General features: G+C 36.2%; 2 protein-coding genes across 2 annotated transcripts; both read left to right on the forward strand.

Annotated features, from left to right (window-relative positions):
• The first annotated feature begins 260 nt into the window (after window positions 1–260).
• Window positions 261–9322, forward strand: LOC114538204. Its single transcript, XM_028559355.1, has 8 exons — window positions 261–422; window positions 2907–3046; window positions 3485–3643; window positions 4055–4363; window positions 4655–4834; window positions 5093–5272; window positions 5917–6016; window positions 8991–9322. The coding sequence occupies exons 5-8, from the start codon at window positions 4684–4686 to the stop codon at window positions 9025–9027; spliced, it is 468 nt and encodes a 155-aa protein (XP_028415156.1). The 5' UTR covers window positions 261–422; window positions 2907–3046; window positions 3485–3643; window positions 4055–4363; window positions 4655–4683; the 3' UTR covers window positions 9028–9322.
• Window positions 9323–10952: 1630 nt separating this feature from the next.
• On the forward strand, window positions 10953–18368 carry LOC114538208. Its single transcript, XM_028559358.1, has 2 exons — window positions 10953–11195; window positions 17364–18368. The coding sequence occupies exons 1-2, from the start codon at window positions 10953–10955 to the stop codon at window positions 18366–18368; spliced, it is 1248 nt and encodes a 415-aa protein (XP_028415159.1).
• The last annotated feature ends 3922 nt before the right edge of the window (window positions 18369–22290 follow it).

A 22290-nucleotide genomic window follows, 5' to 3' on the forward strand; every position in this document is an offset into this window, starting at 1 on the left:
AAGCTTTTCGTACTTGCACCTTACAAGCATGGCGTGACATGTTCGGTCAAGAACCATTAAAATAGAAGAAAGTCATAATATAATGTTTGCAAAATGCTGTTTTCATTTACAGAAATCCGGCGTGAGATAATTCAAAGCATTCAAAGGTTTAATACTGATAATTGTATGGTCTAGCCTGATGAAGAGCCTGATTATTTCATTTATCCCATTATGCCTTTCAAGCGTAGACCACGAGGGATATTTGAATACTTAGCGAAACAACCTATAACGTTATTAATGCATATTAAAGAAATATTGTTTTTTAAGGCGAATATGGCATTTCTATCTTGTTATTTACTTTATATATTACCGATAAAGATATGGACGTTTAGGATGTGAAAAAATATACACTATATCGGCGCAAATTTGTGGTATTTCATAAGGTGAGTTGATGTTTCATGATGTCATATGCCAACATGCTGATCGAGTGTGTTATTATATACAACGTACAAGCCTTTATTAACAAGCCTTCGTTAGCCTTTATTCCACCCTATAATAGATCAAGAATTGTATTTAGGTCTTTTTCATCGTTCAATGATTTGCGCTATGATTTTCCATGTTATTATCTGTTTATATAGTTAAATAGTTGGCTATAGCACGGATAGCTAAACAATACCTTAGAATTCCTCAGCAATTATGGCTTGGTTAGAACACCTCAGGCTCAGAGGAGCAAAATAGTATAGTCCAATGTTGTGATATATATAACGAAGGAAGAGCATATGGCAGTGTTTCTAATGTCTTTGTTTGAAATGTAGGATATTATAAAGAGTTGAGTTATATTTTCAGATTGATACTAAATCGAGGGGGGTTAATGTAACAGTGCTTCTCCACAGCAGGGTTTCGACTGTTCCAAAGGGTATAAATTGTGCATCAGAGTCTGCCTATATCATTGACATTATCCCAAAGCTCTCTATTTTGCCTTCAGATACATTTATCATCCATATTTTGTTAGGGACAGTTTTTGGATTTAAAAAAATTTGATTTCATTGGATAAGGCCTCTATCTATATATTGTTTGAATTAATTACATGCATTTACATGGTGAATTGATTGGAATTTACACTATCATGAGAGGTAGAAAAGCAGTGTAGAATGGGTTGAAGGATGGGCATATTTGATAATAGTCTTAAAGTAGTTTTCTTAAAGATGCCGGTATAGCAGGGGATAGCTAAAGAATAGCTTAAAATTCCCCACAATAGCTAAATTATTATTTACCAGTATTTTTTGTGTGATGTACTCAATTCCTAACACGATTGCAAAGTTTTATTTCAAGTGTGAACTTAGGATTTACTTCTCACCAATTATTTGCTCTCAACTTTATCTGATGATGTCTCATCTGAATTTAAGGACCACAAAAATTCTTTTGCAATAATGGATCTGTACTGCAATAATTGATATTTAAAAACATGTCAAATAAGCACTGGACAAATACAAAACCTTCAAAGCTTGGGTGCAATATTATATATGATCATTTCTCTGTATTTCTATATAATCATGTAGGACCTATAATTCTCATGTATTAATGTCTGCTGTGTATTCTATATTGACTCATGAATATTTTAGTAAATTTACATTACATTCATACATGTAACAAAATATCATGTCAGAGTTTCTAGGGTTTCTTGAGAATTAACTTTTCTTATTATAAGAAAATATTTTCTTGGAAATATATCTTATATCAAGAAAAATTTCTTAAGAAAATTTTTCTCATTATGAACATTCTATAAGAAATTTTGGACTAATTTCAAGAAAATTTTCTTAAACTGAGAAATTATTTGTGTCCAACTTTTCTTATTTTAAGAAAAAAATTCTTAAGAAAAAAGTAAGAAAATTTTCTTATTATTCTCTTAAAAAAATTTGAACTCATTAAAATGAGTTTTTTTTTTTTAAATATAAAATGACTTTTTGCTGTTTACTTATACTAAATGATTTTAATTAGAATCAAGGATTATGTTTGTTGACTCTGGACATGAAATTAATACCTGTTTCCGCCAAATCTGACACATTTTCAGCAGATTAACTTACATCTTATTATGTACAAGGTTTTAAACCTGACAAGCTGTCTTAAATGTCTGTGTTTAAAGACTTTGGTGTTAATACGATGGAAAAATGCTGTAGCCCCATACTTTTCCTAGGCAAATGGCAAGAAACACAGGACCTTTGTTCTCTAGATTGTGAAATTTTTCAGAAAATTCTTCCATTGCCTAAGACCATAAAAACCTCAATATGCCTGTTCATTAACAATTATTTAGATGAACGTAACCTTCAGATCAAAATGACCCGTTTTTCGAATAACTCAAACCAGTTAACTATGATCATTGCATGTTGCATGAGAATTGCATCTAGTTTGGTTTGTTGATAAATAAAATCTATGAAATACTGCAGAATTGATTTCTATTTAGACATCCCTTTCAGACTGCCATAATTCGAATTCACTGGTAATTAGTACTAAAGGCCGTGTTACACGGTGCAATTTTTCTTGCAACATGCAATGCAATTGTACTGCTAAGATATGTAAATTATTAGTCTTGCAGAAGGAAAGTGCGTGAAGTGTATGAACACAAAAGTTTTGTTATTCCAAATATACATACATATCTCAAAAGTAGAATTGCACTGCAAGTTGCAAGAAAAATTGCACCGTGTAACAGGGCCTTAACATTGTGGTTACAGAGTAATGTTCACGTAGAACAAGATACCAAACATTAATTCTTGTGGTAGTTTCTTGAGTGTTTAGTTATTGAAAAGACGCAACAATTGGGTTGTACAATACAATATGTACAGCCGTATATACACTCCTGGGTATATAGCTATATATGATCATCCCAATGATGCTTTCACATTATTTAAACCTGTGATTGTTCATTCCAGGGTTTCACTGAGGAAAAAAGACAACTTCAACAGAATATTCGCAAATTACAAAACCAACTCGAAGCTAAAGAACAGGAACATCGTCAAAAGGAATGGAGACTTGTGGACAAACTGAAGAAAAATGATGTCACAATACAGACGTTAGCTTTATGAAATTCCTCAGGGGGGGAGGGACGGGGGACAAGACCATGCATATTGAAATGGGTTCTTACCTAAATCATTCACATTCTGCATTTCTGATTCTGTACCAATGTATGTTCATTGGCGGATCTGGCGTAAGTCGAAATGCATTATTTATTTTGATTGTGAACCTCCAAAGGTTCATTACTCGTGTCTCGTTTTTTACGAGTAGCTTTTTTTGAAAATATTTTTAATTCTCAATATGCCCAAAATCCAAATGTGAGCTGTTCTAATTTATTTTCACTAACCTAATTTCTGCCACAGGGCATGTCTATTTCAAAACCCAGAATATATCCGCTGTTGAAATGATGTTGAAATTCGACAACTTTTTAACATTTCGAGAGGAACGACTTTGTACAGGACCTGGTGACAACTGAGTGATTTTTTTTATTACACAGGCTAAATCAATCAATCGCAAACTTAAAGAGCAAGATGGACCAACAGAACCCGGGATATTCCAGATTAACTGTAGCAAAGGATGTTGAATTGGAAACGTTGCATCACCAGGAGGCCAAGATGAGATCTGAACTCGCGCGGAGAAAGAATGATCTTGAGAGGTGCGAATAAACGATGAATATAACTTTGCTCTCTCGATTGGTTTTAAATTCCGACCTATCGTGAAACGTTTCTCATTAATCGCAGGCTCAGCGTATGAGGTGATTTTTCAGGGGGCTTACACACACCTGGTAAGATAAACCTGGCCATAGCAGCCATTCAATTCATTCGCTAAAACACCTCCTTTGCTGAGCTGAAGTGCAATTATTTGTTAATGAATATTGTACTATACGGATAGATAACTAACGATTTTTTAAGTTAAAGAAAAAGTGTAAAGTTTGAACGAAAATCGTAAAAAAAACATACCCCCAATTTACGGATCCTATTATGTGTTGATATTACAAGTCGTGTATCGTGTTAAAGATTTCTATTAAAGATTTAACTTCATGTCTTGATCCAACTTTTTTCTTTAGGAGGCAGTGACAGCCAAAGGTGTGACGGGGGTAAAATCCTCGAGAAATTTTGAAAATGATCTAAAACATTGGTGCCAAAGGAGCCATCTTTTGAGATTGTTTTTCCATACCAGAACTATGTATATAGAGTCTCTTTATGTAAATTCGTAATTCAACTAATGATTGTATGCAGTGGTAACAGGAAACTCATCGATTCCAAATTCAGTTTCCGCAATTCGCTGTAATAAAGTTGTTGAAAATAGATTGCAAGTCGAATCATGCTCCTCTCATAGTAGCCATACCTAAAAGCCAGCTGATGTGCTTAACGAGGTAACTTTCGCAAGATGTGCATGTAATTTCCACTGAAATAACGCGATTTTTCTTCATGGCCAAAACACTTGATACATACCACAATTCTTTTGAGTTTGCGCTGATGTAATTGAGGACCTACCCTGCGCTCGCGAATCTGAAACCTTTACATCGATACCTCCCCCATTGCTTCGCAATATTTTATCATTTCTCTAGATTTTATGATTCATGCATGTTTCACAAATCTTAATTGTGACAAAAGCATGACGTTTTCGTCCGGGTTAAGTTCAGACTTATCTTTTCTTGTTGCAGTCGAAGATGTTGGCACACCAGCAGCGAATATGAATAATGAAGAACTTCCAGTGCAGAACGAAAATTTGCGTCATGTTATTAATCAAATAAAAGTGGACATGGAGGATTTGACGAAACAGTTGACGCAACGTACCACTGGATCGATTACTAATGCAGGAGATGGCGTACCCATTACGGAAGGTAATTGTATGATAATAAAGCGGGAATATATTTCATAACAAAACAATTTCGAAAATATAAAGCCAGATTGTTTTCTATGCATGGATGATTTTAATTTTTTCTTAAAACCTTATCTTTACGGGGCTTATTAGGCAATCCCCGTTCTATAGCTTCTGTATTTTGAAAGATATATTTTTAGAATGACTAATCGTTATAGTGATCGTAACAAAGATCAGTGTGAATGGAATTAATCTGGTATTTCTTTACTAAACATTTCAGAATATGTGACAAGTCTGGAAAAAGAAATTCGAGAAGTGAAGGCGAGAAACCGCGAACTGACCCAATCCATGGCTAATACAAATGCTAAAACTGAAAAAACTGAGCCAACTTACGTTTTAGATGGAAGTAAGGATAATGTTCATATAAGAGGTCTGGTGGCACAGCTGAACAGCACAATCGGTAAGTGATAAATAACAAAGTTCAACCATACAACAGCAGTTGAAAAAGGTACAAAGCTTAAACATAGCGTCATTAAATTGAAACATTACCTCATCCCCCGCATACCCAGCAGTTTTCATTCTGTTATCTGAATAGTTATAGTTGAACGTTGAATTAGTTTTCTGTGTCTAATATCAAATTTTAACCTACAATGTCCTGAATAATTTCTGCGGGTTTTCACTCCGCGCGCAGGTAGCATAAAAAACAACCCCTACTTACATTGCCTCGATCTACTTATTTACTACACCGAGTTACATAACTGTTGACTATCTTTATTGCAAATATTTCCGTTGAGTCAAATATTTGACTTTCAAGTTGCGTATGTCTGTGGGTCATTAAAAAAACACTAGCATGTTGATTAGCCCTGAGAATTTGCCCGAGTGGAAATTTGAAAAAAAATGCCTGTATTTTTTTGCAAGACACAACTGGAGTATCAAGGATTAAGATTTTTGTAGCTGATATTCCAATCGCATTGTACTATTGATCATGGTAACTTAAATTGTGGGAATCGCACGAAAGGCATTCTGTATTAACCGACTAGAATTTCAGTTAAGGTATATAATATAATTGCCTATTTAACAATATATATTCTTGCACGTCTTTAGGTAGTTTACGGCAAGAGAAATTAGACCTTACATCTCAATTGGGAAATGTAAAGCAACTATGGTTCATCTTTAATGTTTACTTCATCATTCTTGAAAAGAGGTGAGTCTTCTTCTCTAAATGGCTATGGGCTTTTGTTTTAATGCACTTGTTTTTTTATCCGTCTTCGCTGAGAATGTTTGTGATATATGTTCTCGTATTTTGGTGAAGCCACGACACGTCATTGCATTCGTCATCGTATCGGACATAGTCTTCTGCGCGGTTATTACTCATTTGTTGTTTGTGATCGCCGAGTGCATATTTCAGCGTATAAATGCGCTTGTTAACGGGCTGTTATGCCAATAGTTGATTTTACAAAAGATATAAAATAGGGCTAACATCTACTGGGAAAAGAGTTTTTCAACTTATAACGTAAATTATGAATTCCATCATATGCGGAATGGTATTTTGATGTTTTAAATTACGCTTTTGGGCGGGATATTACTTTAAATTAACTATCGAAGCAATTAAATGAAATACTTTCTCACTTTTTGAGTGAATTTCGGTGCGACGAACTTAAAAACATTTTATCGCTTCCCTTCATATCTAAAAGATACCTTGTCATGACGAGCTCTGTTTTCTGTGTTCTAGATCTCGTACAAAAACAACTCAGACACAGAGTTGGAATAATTTTGGCAATGTGCGTAATTGTCTAACGCACATGCTGATTTATTAATTTTTACTTAACAACAAATTAATTATTAATCAACAAACAATAAATTCAATTACTAAACAATTTGCACAGAAAAGGTGGGGCTAATTTAAACGCCCTACCGAATATACTAATATACCTTTACTTTAAACTCGCGTGAGAAAACGGGGAGGAGGGCGGGTTCAAATTTGATCTGTAATGACCTTGTCGAAGCGAGGAGCAGAATGAATTGGCAGCACATTCTGCTCTTTATCTATACTGACCCTCATCTCCGCTTTCCCACACGTTACCTATATGTCATCAGAATTCCAGGGAAATTACCTGCGCGTCAAACTAAAGTATTTAATCTACTTTATTATAAAGTCTCAAGTGCAGGAAGCAATAAATTACTTTAAAGACGAAAAAGCGGTGATCGGTGAGCGTTGAATCTACAACTACAAAGTTACACTAATAGAAAAAAAATTAAGCATTATTTTATTCAGCAAATGGCAGTAACAAGTTGCCCTGTTTTATAAATTATAATGCAATATTTCACCTGTCAATTTCTTGCTTGTGGACATGCACTATTAAACCAAAACATTACCTTATTGCAAATGGCAGTAACAAATTGCCCTGTTTTATAAATTAGAATGCAATATTTCACCTGTCAATTTCTTGCTTGTGGACATGCAGCTATTAAACCAAGTACATTACCTTATTGCAAATAGTAGTAACAAGTTGCCCTGTTTATAAATTATAATGCAATATTTCACCTGTCATGCGGCTATTAAACCAAATGCTTTGGAGCTCAAAAAACAAAAGTGCATTTCAACTGATCAAAAATCTTTGAAATATTGTTCAGATACATAGATAAGTCCTTAAAAAATGTTAATGCGAAACGTTTGAAACAATTTTGGACTCTTTGTTATGTGACTGTTAAATGATCTGGCAAATCAAGTATTTTATCCTCAATGAAATCTTTGTTAAGATCTTTCTCCTTCTAAACTAAGCTTTATGTTATCAGACGATGTGTGCCACCATCCCGGATCCTTTTTGTTTTGTTCACCTATTCTGCTTAAAAATTTCATTTCCTATCTCTTGTAAAAATGGTTTTATACATGTTTTGATCTGTCCTAAAAAAGCGGTGATCGGTGAGCGTTGAATCTACAACTACAAAGTTACACTAATAGAAAAAATATTAAGCATTATTTTATTCAGCAAATGGCAGTAACAAGTTGCCCTGTTTTATAAATTATAATGCAATATTTCACTTGTCAATTTCTTGCTTGTGGACATGCACTATTAAACCAAAACATTACCTTATTGCAAATGGTAGTAACAAGTTGCCCTGTTTTATAAATTATAATTCGGCAAATGGTAGTAACAAATTCCATGTTTTATAAATTATAATGCAATATTTCACCTGTCAATTTCTTGCTTGTGGAAATGCAGCTATTAAACCAAATACATTACCTTATTGCAAATGGCAGTAACAAATTGCCCTGTTTTATAAATTAGAATGCAATATTTCACCTGTCAATTTCTTGCTTGTGGACATGCAGCTATTAAACCAAATACATTACCTTATTGCAAATAGTAGTAACAAGTTGCCCTGTTTTATAAATTTTAATGCAATATTTCACCTGTCATGCGGCTATTAAACCAAATGCTATGGAGCTCAAAAAACAAAACTGTTAACAAAAGTGCATTTCAACTGATCAAAAATCTTTGAAATATTGTTCAGATACATAGATAAGTCCTTAGATAAATCTTTGTTAAGATCCTTCTCCTTCTAAACTAAGCTTTATGTTATCAGACGATGTGTGCCACCATCCCGGATCCTTTTTGTTTTGTTCACCTATTCTGCTTAAAAATTTCATCTCCTATCTCTTGTAAAAATGGTTTTATACATGTTTTTTGTTTTGTTCACCTATTCTGCTTAAAAATTTCATTTCCTATCTCTTGTAAAAATGGTTTTATACATGTTTTGATCTGTCCTAAAATGTATTTAATACAATAAAATATTATAATTTATAGATTGCGTAATAAATCGACTTTGTTATAACTGTATTCAACCAGCTAACTATAGGGCATTTATTCCGTTGTCTATGGCATTAGAACATAAGACTAGAAAATAATATTTTATTGCATCAGTTGATATTTACTCGCCACTATAGCAGCTTTATCGCATTACAGGCTACCCACATGTACGCATTGCGTACCTATTTTTATTGTGTGTATTTATTAGCAGTAACATATGTCGTGCCAATAAATTTAGTCTATAGTGTAAATGAGGCTAGTTTTCGAGTGCTGCATTCCTAGATTTTAGAAAGCTGTGTCGAGCATTGATGATCATTGCACTTAAACTTAGCAACTTAACAACTAACATATCAACTTCACTATCAGTTGTCAACAGGGAATCGTCGGGATAACGAAGAAATGAATGCTTTGAAGCAGCAGAACTCTGATCTCAAGCTGCAGGTAACCCAAAAAAGACACCAGGCTGACGAATTTTACAAAACGGGTTTGAAAAGAAATATTGATGCTGTATCATTAGGAAACCAGGTTCAATGATATTGTTAAATGACTAGATCGCAGATGCAAAATGGATATAATAAAGACATTCTTTAGGTATATTACATTAAAACAAATTAAACGGGTAAATGTATCACAGTCTGAAGCTTAACGGTGAACCCACTTTCATTTTTACTTTACCGTGTTGTTGGTTAATGCAAATCGAACGAAATTTATATGTACTTTTAAAACCGCAAGCAGTTAAGAGAGGATTTGATTAGTTATCAGCCAGAGGGCAGGAAGGTCAGTAACATCCTGGGTGATTCACTGAGCAACAAAGCGAGCAGCTATAATCCTGAACCTAAGATATCAGTTGTGAGCCATATGATGGACCGGAAACTATCGAAATAATAAAAAGTTAATCAGTGTATATAATTGTATATAAATGCTTATCAATTTTAAAAGATTTTGTATAGTGCAACTGTCGTTATTGATCTAGCTTTTTTAGTTCCTTTTGTATTCTTTCGATCTTTTAATTTTAAAATGTCGTCCAGTTTCGGTGATCATTCATATCGGTAGGCATGATATCTCTTGAAGAATGATTCGATTGGATTTTATACCTTATTGTATTACTTATATATAATAAACGTAATATGACACCAACTCCAGTTAACTCCAACCCCCGGTAACTCGATCAATTTTTCTTTCCCTTTGGGAGTTCGAGTTAGCGAGGAACTAATGTATTTTAAAAGCGCACTCGAGACTTGTTCAGTAGGAGTCATAACATTTCCATGGCGGTATTTCCAATCGAATAAGAGCTTAATTTTCAGTGTTTTTCCTTAAATCTTTGTATCGATTAAGAAATAACTTTCTCTTTGATCGGTGATGACAAAATTTGTATGTGAGTGTAACACAGCCTACATGCGATAGTGTGGATACGGAAGAATTACTGATAATCGTTTGATATTTATCTGTTTTGAGAGCGTAATGTCCAAAATTTTTGTATTCGGTGTAATTAGACAGAAATTCGAGTTTCTGCAGAGATCGTTTATGAAAGTATGGGTTAATGTTTGTCGCAGATAAACTACCCGAGGTAAAAGTATTAGCAACATCTAGTCAAGAATTGTGTGACAGGCAGGAGATGATTGCATTTTCTCATTGCTTTTCTGCAGTTTTCAGCATTAAAATTGGATCTTGTCAGTCACGGAAAACCTTTGAATACGTACAATCCAGAAAGTCAGTTTATACAAGACCTTCGAGAGAAAGGTGAGTGTACTGTCTGACGCTTTTGAAAGTACTATCTTTATTTGTGTTTAGAATCTTAACAATCACGACTGCCGTAGAACATTCTAAATCTACTGAATTAATTGAAACGTAGAGATTGTGATGTAACCCAACCACTGTCAGTTGTTAGACCATATATAGAATGCATATCCCTTGCTGTCCTGATCCACCTAAAATAGCGTGATATAGCTATGACGCCTGTCTATGGAGATATATTTCATTCAAACCCGTTCACAATTTGTAAATTACGACCTTTTCCAAAACAGTAAATTGATTGCGGCTGGAAAACTTCTCATCAACATTTCTCATCAACACATAACAAACCCTAAATTCACTTCATAAAATTCTGAATGATTTAGTCAGGATTTGAATTTTAAACGTTTTCCTTTTTTTTCAGAAGTCCCTGGTATGAAGGGAGTAGTATCGTCATCTGAAGGATTACACACCAAACTACGTCAAGCTGCTCAACGGATTAATGGATTAACAAAAGAACGCAAACAGTTGATTAAAATCAGGATTAAAAGCAGGCCTACCGGAATCGTCTACTGTTCGTGACGACCTCGTCTCGCCATGGCAACCTTCGTTCTCATCAGACGACCGCGCGTCGTTACAAGATGTCTGGAAACTACTAGACGAGGACAGTTCTGGATTAACCCATCGCGGGGACGAAGTCAGCAAGTCTCAGCTTCGGGAAATTCCTCAACTACGGACAGTTTCACGGTCAAAGGTCAGCCTAGTCACGTGCATCTCAAGCCAGAGTGTTCCAAGGCTGCACTGTCTGTCAAGGCAGCTGGTAAATGGACACCCTCCCAGGTAAAAGCGAAGATAAGAAATTATAATATATAAAACGAAGATGTTCGCGAGGGATTGTAGATATTTTTATTTACCTATAATATTGGTTTTTAACAAGACCAGTCATTCATGGCAGTAGGAGGCTGTGTTAGGAATGCCATTAGAGGCTATGTTTAACCCTCACTTCCAATCTGTCCTTAATTATCCAATTTTCTTACTTACTATTGATCCGCATGCAGTATTAATTTATACCCATGACGTTTGCATGCATTATAATAATCATTCTATTTCCGCATAATTTCCAACACCCCCCCCCTATTATAATATAAAAAGTATTAGAATATAAAAAGTTGTGCCTCGTTCAGTGTTCACCGTCCCAATAAATGTTAACTTGATTGAATTCTAATTTTAACGCTACTGTTCGAAATATATGTTGAAATCTAAAGCACTAAGTTCTATACTGTCTTTCGTGTGCGACCAGATCTAATGATTTTGATCTAATGACCTGTATCTTCAATTGGCTCCTGGAACTTAGCTAGACTCCTTGGTGCGGTCACGTTCTCTGGTAGGCTTTTCCCCTACGCCGTCCATCTAGCTTCTAACTCACGAGGCAGTTTGGCATCCCAGGGGACCTTAGCGTCACAACACTCGCGGTAGAGGAACTTTCCTTGCAGAATAATGGGCGAAATCAACCCGAGAGGATCATAAACTTTCGCGATCCTTCCGAGGACTCCTCGCTTTGTCGGACTTGCTGGGTCAGCAGGAAACTAGATTTTGTATGGCTTGAGCATGTATGGCTTAGGCGGCCAAAGGAGTGGAAATTCTGTCCCAAATAGCTTGGACCTCACACTATATTTTAGGAAGACTAGGCGTAGAAGAAGATTAGATCAGAAACAGGTCGAGAGTTCATAGCCCATCACGATAATCTAAAACCTTACTTTATGCCTACTGAGCAGGGAAAGTTTGCTTGTCCTAGTTTGTTTGTCCAGGTCAGGAATCGGGAGATTTTGATCGTAGTTTCTGTATCAACTTTTAACGTTTTCGGGACCAAAACTAATGTGAGAAGAAAGTGTGGCGCGCGATCAAAATGATTGCGTAAATAATACATGTCGCAATACATAATCTTGTAACTACAATTTGCTAGAGGAACATGATGATTAAGCGATTATGATACGTAATTGACGGGATGTAATATAAAAAAGAAATTGATATAAATAAATCAGACTGGGGATGGTAGCCGTGCTGTGCCCGACAGTGACTGTGTCTTATACGATCTTAGGTGTACGCTGCATGGAAACGAAGATGTTGTGACGAGCGGATGGTACCGTGTAAACGCAGCTTAAGAGAAGTAGAGTTATTTAATATCTAGATCTGTTGCGCTATAATGGAGATTTGGAGTACAATTTCAGCTATGAAATAAGTGAAAAATGTTGAAACATTCTAATGAATCTGAATTACCATTTTCCTCAAATTTTAATTTGTGACCTGTGAAATCAGACTTGACCTCATTAAAAATACAAAACAATCGCACCGTAACCATTTGCTTCACCTGGGCTGCATATAACTAGCTTATGGTGAAATAACGCTGCTCCTTTTCTCAATGGTCTTCATTATGAACTTCGTGAAAAGGTTAAAGTAAATCAAACAATCATAGCCGTTCAGCACATGATCTTGTTTTCCAGTGGAGAAGAAAAGGGTCTCCATAGTGATAAATCGATGGTTCAAATTTTACCATAACCGTTTTTTCATTATGAACTTCGTGAAAAAGATAAAGTAAATTAAATAATCATAGCCCTTCAGCACATGATCTTGTAATCTATTGGAGAACACAATGGTCTCACAAGTGGTAAGTCGATGGTTCGAATCTTACAATAACTGTTTTTCATTATGTCTTTCGTAAAAACGTTAAAGTAAATCAAATAATCTTAGCCCTTTAGCACATGATCTCGTAGTCTAGTGGTGAAGACAGTGGTCAGCCAAATGGTAAATCGATGGTCAGAATCTTATCATAACCGTTTTTTCATTATGAACTTCGTGAAAAAAGATATAAAAAATAAAATAATCATATTCGTTCAGCACATGATCTCGTAGTCTAGTGGTGAATACAAAAGTCTCCCTAGTGGTAAATCTATAGTTCGAATTTTACCATAACCCTTTTTCATTAAGTCCTTTGTGAAAAACGTTAAAGAAAATCAAATAATCTTAGCCGTTCAGCACATGATTTCGTATTCTAGTGGTGAAAACAATCGTCTCCCAAATGGTAAATCGAAGGTTCGAATCTTACCATAACCGTTTTTTCATTATGAACATTGTGGAAAGGTTAAAGTAAATCAAATATATATAGCCGCTCAGCACATTATCTCATAGTCTAGTAGTGAAGACAATGGTCTCCGAAGTGGTAATTCGATGGTTCGAATCTTACCATAACTGTTTTATCATCATGAACTTCGTCAAAAGGTTAAAGTAAATCAAATATTAAATAGCTATTAAGCACATGATCTCGTAGTCTAGTGGTGAAGACAATGGTCTCCCAAGTGGTAAGTCGATGGTTCGAATCTTACCATAACCATTTTTTCGTTATGAACATCGTAGAAAGGTTAAAGTAAATCAAATATTCATAGCCGCTCAGCACATGATCTTATAGTCTAGTGTTGAAGAAAATGGTCTCCCAAGTGGTAAATCGATGGTTTGGATCTTACCATAACCGTTTTATCATCATCAACTTCGTGAAAATTTTAAAGTAAATCAAATATTAAGTATATGTGCAGCATATGATATCGTAGTCCAGTGGTGAAGACAATGGTCTCCAAAATGGTAAATCGATGGTTCGAATCTTACCGTAACCGTTTTTTCATTATGAACTTCGTGAAAAATATAAAGTAAATTAAATAATCATAGCCCTTCAGCACATGATCTTGTAGTCTAGTGATGAAGACAATGGTCTCCCAAGTGATAAGTCGATGGTTCGAATCTTACCATAACCGTTTTTCATTATGTGTTTAGTAAAAACGTTAAAGTAAATCAAATAAGCCTAGCCGTTCAGCACATGATCTCGTAGTCTAGTGGTAAAGACTGGTCTCCCAAGTGCTAAATCGATGATTCGAATCTTACCATAACCGTTTTTCATTATGTCTTTAGTAAAAACGTTAAAGTAAATCAGATATTCTTAGCCGTTCAGCACATGATCTCGTTGTGTAGTGGTAAAGACAGTGGTCTCCCAAATGGTAAATCGATGGTTCGAATCTTACCATAACCGTTTTTTCAATATGAACTTCGTGAAAAAGATAAAGTAAATTAAATAATCATAGCTCTTTAGCACAAGATCTTGTAGTCTAGTGGTGAAGGCAATGGTCTCCCAAGTGGTAAGTCGATGGTTCGAATCTTACAATAACTGTTTTTTATTATGTCCTTCGTAAAAACGTTAAAGTAAATCAAATAATCTTAGCCGTTTAGCACATGATCTCGTGGTCTAGTGGTGAAGACAGTGGTCAGTTAATTGGTAAATCGATGGTCAGAATCTTATCATAACCGTTTTTTCATTATGAACTTCGTGAAAAAGATAGAGTAAATTAAATAATCTTAGTCGTTCAGCACATGATCTCGTAGTCTAGTGGTGAAGACAAGAGTCTCCCTAGTGGTAAATCTATGGTTCGAATTTTACCATAACCCTTTTTCATTAAGTCCTTTGTCAAAAATGTTAAAGTAAATCAAATAATCTTAGCCGTTCAGCACACGTTTTCGTAGTCTAGTGGTGAAAACAATCGTCTCCCAAATGAAAAATCGAAAGTTCGTAAATCATCATGGCCCTTCAGCACATGGTCTTGTAGTCTATTGGAGAACACAATGGTCTCCCAAGTGGTAAGTCGATGGTTCGAATCTTATCATAACCGTTTTTTCAATATGAACATCATGGAAATGTTAAAGTAAATCAAATAATCCTAGCCGTTCAGCACATGATCTCGTAGTCTAGTGGTGAAGACAATGGTTTCCCAAGTGGTAAATCGATGATTCGAATCTTACCATAACCGTTTTTCATTATGTCCTTAGTAAAAACGTTAAAGTAAATCAAATAATCTTAGCCGTTCAGCACATGATCTCGTTGTCTAGTGGTGAAGACAATGGCCTCCTAAGTGGTAAATCGATGGTTCGAATACTACCATGACCGTTTTTCAATATGAACTTTGTAAAAAGGTTAAAGAAAATTAAATAACCATAGCCTTTCAGACCAAGTTCTTGTAGTCTAGTGATTAAGACTATGGTCTCCCAAATGGTAAATCGATGGTTCGAATCCTATCATAACCAATTTTCATTATGAACTTGATCGTGAAAAGGATAAGGTTAATTAAATAAACGTAGCCTTTCAGCAGAAGAAATTGTAGTATAATGGTGAAAATGTTGGTTTCATGTGTCGAAAGTCGGAGGTTCGAATCTCGTTTTAGATGAAAATTTTCGTTATAAATAATACATGGTAAGGTTATGGCGAATAAGTTTGTGTAGGCTTCCAACAATCGCCAGTTAGCCTTGTGGTAAAGTCGTGCACTGTCAAATACAAGATCGTGGTATCACGAACAGGATGGTACGTTTCTCATGGCGGAAAGAAAGAAAAAGGGTTGGTTTGTTGTTCGCGCTTATACTTGACTAATCTTTGGAAATAAAAGTTAATCTTTAGGGAAATCAGGGGATAAGTAGGGTGAATGAGGGGTATATGAGTACAAAAAGACTTAGTAATTGGGCGGCCTCGGCTCCCAGGAGCAGGGGGAGGGTATAGGTGAGAAAACAGTATATAAAACGTTTAAGTCTTTTTGTACTCATTTAAACCTCTTTACCCCTATTTATCCTCCTATTTACTCCTAACTATCCCTACTCTTTCTTATCCTCAGATATCCCAAACTATCCCCTTACACAATTAAATTTTTGAAGAAAGCTTACACTGAAAGTGAGGAAAGACGGGGGAAAGACAACTCCCCTCTGTCTACTCCTCGCCTTTGGCGAGGGCATATTCGCCCTTTCGCTCTACTCCTCTCACACTCACAAATTCTCATCTAATTACCTTGTTGTTCTTTTTCGGTTTGTCCAGGGCTTGAACCATTGACTGTATACTTGGCAGATCACCGTCTTCACCACTACACCACCAGTTCTTGTGGTGAAAGCCTACAGTTTTTTTTTTACTTTATTCTTTTTTGGAAAGATCTTTGACGAGACTTAATACCTTTTGGTAGGATCTCAAATGAAATAACAATTTAAACTGATGAGTTCACTATAATGTTAATGATTAATTTTTGTCAATCTGACACACTGTATCTTTACAGACATTACCATCTTACTCGTAGCTTGTAACATATCACATGCAGATTTGAAGTGCTCTAAAGCACTGTTTTTACATAAGTTGGTTATATGCGGGCCAAGTGAAGCTAATGGTTACGGTGCGATTGTTTTGTATTTTTAACTAGAATTACATGCATGCAGCAACCCCTCACTATTTTAAACGAAGCAAAATATTTCGTGCGCTACCTAGACCTAACTTTCTACGCTAATGTTATGAAATAACTCGTGCAAATTTTTCGGAAACAAAGACAGTCGTAAAGGTGAACAGAAATTACCTGTTTGCCTGTTGCATTATGTTGCAGTTTAAGTGAGTGTTAAACTTTTCTATAGCTAAACCTTCAAAACATCAAAACAGCACAAATAATTATAACCATACAAGCACTAAACCACAGCTTTTCGGGTGCAGAGTTCACGATAATTGATCAGGAAATAGCCCTTATGCTATCTCGAGGGATTGTTGAAACAACTGCGCATTGTCCAGGCGAATTTCTCTCGACTATTTTCACACGACCAAAGAAAGATGGGCGCCATAGGCTTATCCTAAACTTAAAAGAGCTTAATGAGTTTGTGACGTATCGCCATTTCAAAATGGAAACGTTACGGTCTATCACTAACCTGATCGAACGAAACTGTTACATGGCCTCACTAGACCTTAAGGACGCATACTATTCCGTGTCGGTTAACCCGTCAGACCGCAAATTCCTTCGTTTCCGTTGGAAGGGCGTTCTGTACCAATTTACTTGTTTGCCTAATGGACTGTCTAGCTGCCCACGAATGTTTACTAAGTTACTCAAACCACCCTTAGCCCGACTGCGTCAACTTGGGCATATAATTGCAAGTTACATAGACGATCTGTTCCTCCAGGGTAACACTTATGAGGAATGCGCTACCTGTGTAATTGCCGCGTTGAAACAATTTGACGAATTAGGTTTCGTCGTTCATCCGGAAAAATCTGCGTTTAATCCGTCTCAGATTATTATGGTGTTAGGCTTTATCATCAACTCAGTCGACATGACAGTTACGTTAACTGATGAAAAACGTACGGATATTACAAATATGTGTGACACCGTATTGAACTCACGCAAGATAAAAATTCGTGATTTAGCCCAGTTAATAGGTAAATTAATAGCCTCTTTTCCTGGGGTGGTGCATGGCCCTCTATATTACCGTTCACTCGAAGCAGACAAAACCAAAGCACTTCGAATATCAAAAGGAAATTTCGATGATACCATGGGGTTGTCTGAAAACTCCCGCCTAGAGCTAAGGTGGTGGCTCGCAAATATCTCTCATGTTCACAACGTCATTTCACACAAATTACCATCTTGTACGTTGACGACTGATGCTTCCCTTAGCGGATGGGGAGCGGTTTTTCAAACAAGCAAAACGGGGGGAACCTGGGGTGAAGGGGAGAAACACCACCACATTAACTACCTAGAATTATTAGCATTATATCTTGGGTTACAAACCTACTGTTCTTCACTGAATGATACCCATGTTAGGGTAAGACTAGATAATACTACAGCCGTTGCCGTAATTAATCATATGGGTACAAGCCACTCCGCCCAGTGTAATGCTTTAGGCAAGGAAATATGGGAGTGGTGTATCATGCGAAATATCTGGCTTAGTGCGGCCCATGTACCAGGTATAGAAAATACAGAGGCTGATTTCGAATCCCGCCAGAAACAATCTAACACCGAATGGATGTTGAACCATAAACGACTACACGAAGCGCTACTAAAACTAGACTTCGTTGCCAACGTAGACGTGTTTGCTTCCCGCTTAAACACACAGTTCCCGTCATACATTTCGTACCGTCCCGACCCGGGAGCTAAGGCCGTGGACGTTTTTCTGTTGACCTATCCGAAGTAAAGTTCTATGCTTTTCCGCCATTTAGTGTAATAAGCCGATTCTTGCAAAAGATACAAGAGGAGACGGCGACAGGGATTTGTGTTCTTCCAGATTGGCCGACGCAGTCGTGGTACTCCAAAGCAATGAAAATGTGCATTCGCGACCCAGTTCTCCTGAAACCGGAACGCTGTCTCCTCAGCCTAGCAGATCAACCCCAGACAATCCACCCTATGCACAAAACACTCAGTCTTCTAGTCTGTCTTGTGTCGGGAGCAAGTTAGCAGGTATGGGCCTCCAACAAGATACAGTTGACATAATCTTAGCGTCTTGGCGAAACAGCACGAGTAAACAATATAACTCTTATCTTTTAAAATGGCAAAAGTTCTGCCATGAGCAACATATTGCTAATGATGACGCTGGTGTGATCGAAGGATTGGCTTTTCTAACGCACCTACACAAGCAAAACCTTGGGTACAGCGCTATAAACACAGCACGATCTGCCCTTTCATCTATCTTGACGCTGCACGACCACCGCACATTTGGGGAGCACCCATTGGTAACACGGTTTCTCAAAGGCATATTTGAATTGAAACCCTCACTGCCTCGATATAACTACATAGTTTCTTGAAGAACTCCATCATAAACAAACAAAACCCCCTTTTTAAAAAAATTTTATTTCAAACACACCACATGGTTGGCGGTTGTCCAACAAATTCCAAACTACCCCATCTGGTTATTTTTATTTCTATTTCTACGCCCCTCAATTCGCAATTAACCATTCAACAAATTACTCATTATGTTCCCCTTTAGCCCACATACACATAACGTCCTTTTTTTTCTCTAGTTTGTCTAATTCAGACAATTGTTACAAATTAACTTATAACTATATAAGAACTACAATATGGTTCCAATTACCTATGTCAAAATATAAAATTAACAGCACCAACAACACTACACAACCTATTACTACACACATAACGACATAGGTTCTTCAGGAACTCCATCATACACAAACAAAACCCTTTTACAAAAATTTCATTTCAAACACACCACATTGTTGGCGGTTGTCCAACAACATTCCATCAACCCCATCTGGTTATTTTTATTTCTATTTCTACACCCCTTAATTCGCAATTAACTAATCAACAAATCACTTATTTTGTTCCCCTTTTGCCCACATATACATAACGTCCTAACCTTAACGTCCTAACGCTGGTTTAATTCAGACAATTGTTACAAATTAACCTATAACTATATAAGAACTACAATTTGGTTCCAATTACCTATGTCAAAATATTAAATAAACAATGAAGTACAACTTACAACCAAAACACATTTAAACCTCGGATGTCCACACACAACCATAATTGACACGTAAACCCCCACTATCCCCAACACAGACTTTGATACCTGACCTCAGTGACGTAACATATTAACGCATTTTATGCACACACGTGCAATCCTTGACCCCTTTTCGATCAAGTCTCTTGAACGGATACAAGCTCGAACACAAGCTCTGCTGTCAAGCAATTCAAAACAATTTTTAAGTAAAATTACACTCGATTTCACACCAACCCTGAGATGGCTCACCGCGTTGGTTTATCTAAAGTCAACAACAACTTTGGTAAGACACACAGTTTAATTTTACCATTTTGCCTTTTACGAATACACTCTCACGCAGGTTTGATAACTTTAACCTTGATTCTTTATGATTCTCCTACAAACACACACCACTTTTACTCACTTCTTATCTTCATTGTTCCTTCACACAAAGCCAACCCTGCTCCCCGCTGACGAGTCCGCAAAAGGATGAAACGCCGCGTACGGGGATACTGATTCACACGCTTGCCTTCTTGTCTTTTGTTTTACTTTTCTACCTACCTCCTTACATAACCTTGACTTAAACACCACCAATAACGCTACACAACCTATTACTACAAACGCAACTACATAGTTTCTTGAAGAACTCCATCATAAACAAACAAAACCCCCTTTTAAAAAAAATTTATTTCAAACACACCACATGGTTGGCGGTTGTCCAACAAATTCCAAACTACCCCATCTGGTTATTTTTATTTCTATTTCTACGCCCCTCAATTCGCAATTAACCATTCAACAAATTACTCATTATGTTCCCCTTTAGCCCACATACACATAACGTCCTTTTTTTTCTCTAGTTTGTCTAATTCAGACAATTGTTACAAATTAACTTATAACTATATAAGAACTACGATATGGTTCCAATTACCTATGTCAAAATATAAAAAGAACACCTATCAAAAGAATAATTAACTCTATACTATTTTTTCGTAAGTGTGATTCGTCATGATTCGCCACTTAGCAAGTACATTTTTTTAAGGCAGTCACTCCCTGCCAAAAATTAGCAATATGGCGCGCGCGATATTGCTAAATTTTTGCAGGGGAGTGACTACCTCAAAAAAAATGCACTTGCTAAGTGACCAATCATGACGAATCACACTTACAAAAAAAGTACAGGAGTTCTACTTCTGATAGGTATTCTGTGACTAAACGTCGAATGTTGTTTTTATATCGCGCGCGCCATATTGCTAAATTTTGGCAGGGGGTGACTACCTCAAAAAAATGCACTTGCTAAGTGACGAATCATGACGAATCACACTTACGAAAAAATAGTATAGAGTTATTCTTCTGATAGGTATTCTGTGGTTTAGTGCTTGTATGGTTATAATTATTTGTGCTGTTTTGATGTTTTGAAGGTTTAGCCATAGAAAAGTTTAACGCTCACTTAAACTGCAACGTAATGCAGCAGGCAAACAGGTGATTTCTGTTCACCTTTACGACTGTCTTTGTTTCCGAAAAATTTGCACGAGTTATTTCATAATATTAGCGTAGAAAATTCTAGGTAGCACACGAAATATTTTGCTTCGTTTAAAATGGCGAGGTGTTGCTGCATGCATGTATTTCTAGTAATCTTTGAAGTGGCATGTATTTCTAGTAGATTCCGTGAGTAAGATTATGGTGCCCAATGGGGACCATAATCTATATCTTGTAACCATAGATTGGAATCTATGCTGAATGAATTTGCTATTATTTTGGATGAAAAAAAATAAAGCAATATATGATCGAGATGTCACAATTGAAGACCTTCAACAAAAATTAAAAGTATTGGAGAAGCAGGAGAATCCACACAAATAAGCGAGGTCATACTTGAAACCCCTGATAACAAGGAAGATTATTGCAGCGCACGTAGGACTATTGTGGGAAACAATGATTTCCCAAATAGCAATAAAAAATTAAACAATCTACATTCAGACTCAAATGACCAACATCACAACGCTGATTTGCATATAATTAATACAACTAAATCATCTATAAATTAAAAGAGCCCTAACAACTAAGCTCCGACACTGCAACAAAAGGTCACTAATAATAGCGCTATCGTTGAGTTAATCCCTAATGAGGGGGAAAATTGCAATCAAACAAGCGATGTTGACGATCAGCATTACAGGGTGTCTCAAAAAAAACGCAACACTTAATATTCTAAAATTCATATTGTTCATAAGCTCAATAGATTTTATGCCCCTGGGATTTTAAAATGGCTTCTTATGGTACAGTTCAACTGCTAATAGTCAAATCAGCTAAACTAATAATGGTGCAGCTAACAACCGAACAACGAGTTTTTATTGTCGTGCATGATAACTTGAATGCTAACTGTCGACCTTGTAAAATAAATTGTAAATAACATTTTACTCGTTAGATACTTTCAATTCAGCTGGTTGGTTTGCGCACCCGACTTTGTTTACCGACGATTGTGCCGCTAGAATATGATTACAAGCTTTCTCGCATTCCAGGGGCCAAACGTCTTTTGTGTTGTAGAACAAAGAGGATATCATGAATATTAAGTGTTGCGTTTTTTTGATACACCCTGTACAATGCCGATTTACATATAATTAAAACAACCAAA

The sequence above is a fragment of the Dendronephthya gigantea genome, unplaced genomic scaffold, assembly GCF_004324835.1.
Source record: "Dendronephthya gigantea isolate DGI-Jeju-01 unplaced genomic scaffold, DenGig_1.0 000177F, whole genome shotgun sequence".
Classification (NCBI taxonomy): domain Eukaryota; kingdom Metazoa; phylum Cnidaria; class Anthozoa; order Malacalcyonacea; family Nephtheidae; genus Dendronephthya; species Dendronephthya gigantea.